Source organism: Cryptomeria japonica, chromosome 4 (assembly GCF_030272615.1).
Source record: "Cryptomeria japonica chromosome 4, Sugi_1.0, whole genome shotgun sequence".
Lineage (NCBI taxonomy): Eukaryota > Viridiplantae > Streptophyta > Pinopsida > Cupressales > Cupressaceae > Cryptomeria > Cryptomeria japonica.
Window position 1 is genome coordinate 183,635,707 of NC_081408.1, and position 1,943 is coordinate 183,637,649.

Here is a 1,943-nt window from a genome sequence, read left to right on the forward strand (position 1 = left end):
TTTAAATTAAAAAAGTTAAAGCTAATCTATTTCTAAATTATATATCTGTACTAATAATAGATATTTTGAATTGAGATAAATAAATTAGAAATAGATATATACAAATATATCAAAGATACCTCGTTTGTAAGCCATGGGTTGTCCAGGTAGCCGTCTGCATTGCTTGGAGAAGAGATCCAAATCTCTCCTTCTTCGCCAGCTTCAACTTCTTCACAAGTCTTTGGATCAACAACTATCATCTCAATGCCCAGTTATGATTGTGAACAAATTCTTGCACAAGGCAAAAGGCCTCTGTAAGTAGGAGCTTGGCTTATACTGGATCCCCATGAAGTGGACACAAATGTACAGTTTTCTGCAAGTCCATAGGATGGACCCATGGCAGAAGCAGTCAGACCAAATACCGAAAATTTCTTCACAAAGCTTTCCACAACACTACCATATATAGGTTCATTAATCACTATAAGATTTCTTAGGGTCTCTAGATTCAGTTTGATGTGTGGTTTTCTATTAGATCTACTGCTCATGTAGTTTTGCACAAGAGGAAGAGCAAAAGATGGCACTGGTGTGCAGGTAGCTTTGTATTTGCTTACCATTTCCAGCCACAAGATTGGCCTCTTGATGAACATGAATGGAGAAGTTAAAATACAGGTTGCAGCACTAACAATGGTTAGGAGAAGGAACATGAGGCCACAGTCATGGTACTGAGGAAGCCATGAAACTATAACACTCCATGGTTCAAGATCATAGGCTTTTCTTGCTGCTCTTACATTGTGTGCTGCAGATCCTGCTGTTATCATGACTGGCTTCGGGCTGCCTGTTGCACCAGAAGTGTACTGTATCAAAAACAGGTCTTCTGCTTTACATCCACTATACTTTCTCTCACCTCCTCCATTAGTTAATGATTTCTCTTGTGGATTGGCTTTGAGTAAAGATACCAGTGATATCCACTGCATTTTCTTCAACAACGTACCCATTTCATTAGTATCATTCTTCTTTATGACACTTGAAATATAGGCAGGATGAGCTATGGCAGCCTTCGGTTGAGTCTGTTGCAGTATCCTTACAAGTTTACGGCAATCCTCCTGAAAGATAGAAATACTTTATCTTATTCAAAATAGGATACCTCTGCTCCTTAAATTTCAAAATTTATAACTGGAGAAAAATTGACCTTCTAAATTACTGACTTCTTTCAAGGTGATTTACACAAAACATTATACTAATAACATAATAGTAAAAGATATAATTGAATGAAAAAAAGAATGTAAATGATCACAATTGAAACAATGAATTTACAGGTGTTTCGGAATACATGGATGTCTAAATTGTCACTGATTCAGATCCAAATTTAAAATAAGTTGATTAAGGGCACATCTCGCGCACAAATTAGGTGTGACAGAGGCTATCAAACAAATTAATCCAAAGTAACATTTTCAAATTAAAAAAAATAGGGAACAACTCACAGCTACATATTCTATTGGAGAAATAACCCTTTACATGCCTACTCTATGCTCATATCAAGAATACCTGCTACGTACATGATAGCTGAAGTAATGCATAACCATTTAATCTAACAGTATGTCATACCTATCATATATAATCATAAGAATATGATAATAAATAATCTAGTATACCAACATAATTATAATATCATCTCTATATGTAAACATATAAATAACTATAGAGATAAATATTAGATGATGAGATCACTAAATAATCACATACATAAATCAGATGTCTATAAAGATAACAATCAGTAACACAGATGGTAATCCAATCCTTAAAACATAACATGCATTTAAGATATACCACATAATTTGAACACCATTCACAACATTCAATATTAATATTAGTATAAAAGATGTATTTAAGAATTCAATAGCTTAAAGTCTACCCAAGAGCCTTGTTCGTTTATGGAATAATCCAGAGGAACCATATAATAAAAA

General features: G+C 34.1%; 1 protein-coding gene across 1 annotated transcript; it reads right to left on the minus strand.

Moving 5' to 3' along the window:
* Nucleotides 1-251: 251 nt before the first annotated feature.
* LOC131028142 (uncharacterized) lies at nucleotides 252-1,562 on the minus strand. The gene is made up of 2 exons (XM_059219006.1): nucleotides 1,536-1,562; nucleotides 252-1,082 (listed from the first exon to the last, which is right to left on the minus strand). The coding sequence occupies exons 1-2, from the start codon at nucleotides 1,560-1,562 to the stop codon at nucleotides 252-254; spliced, it is 858 nt and encodes a 285-aa protein (XP_059074989.1).
* Between the last annotated feature and the right edge of the window lie 381 nt (nucleotides 1,563-1,943).

Coding starts and splice junctions, on each gene's coding strand:
- LOC131028142 (XM_059219006.1), bottom strand. CDS start 1,562: ATGGTTATGCATTACTTCAGCTATCAT. Junction 1,083..1,535: donor TGCATTACTTCAGCTATCAT/GTACGTAGCAGG, acceptor TCTATCTTTCAG/GAGGATTGCCGTAAACTTGT.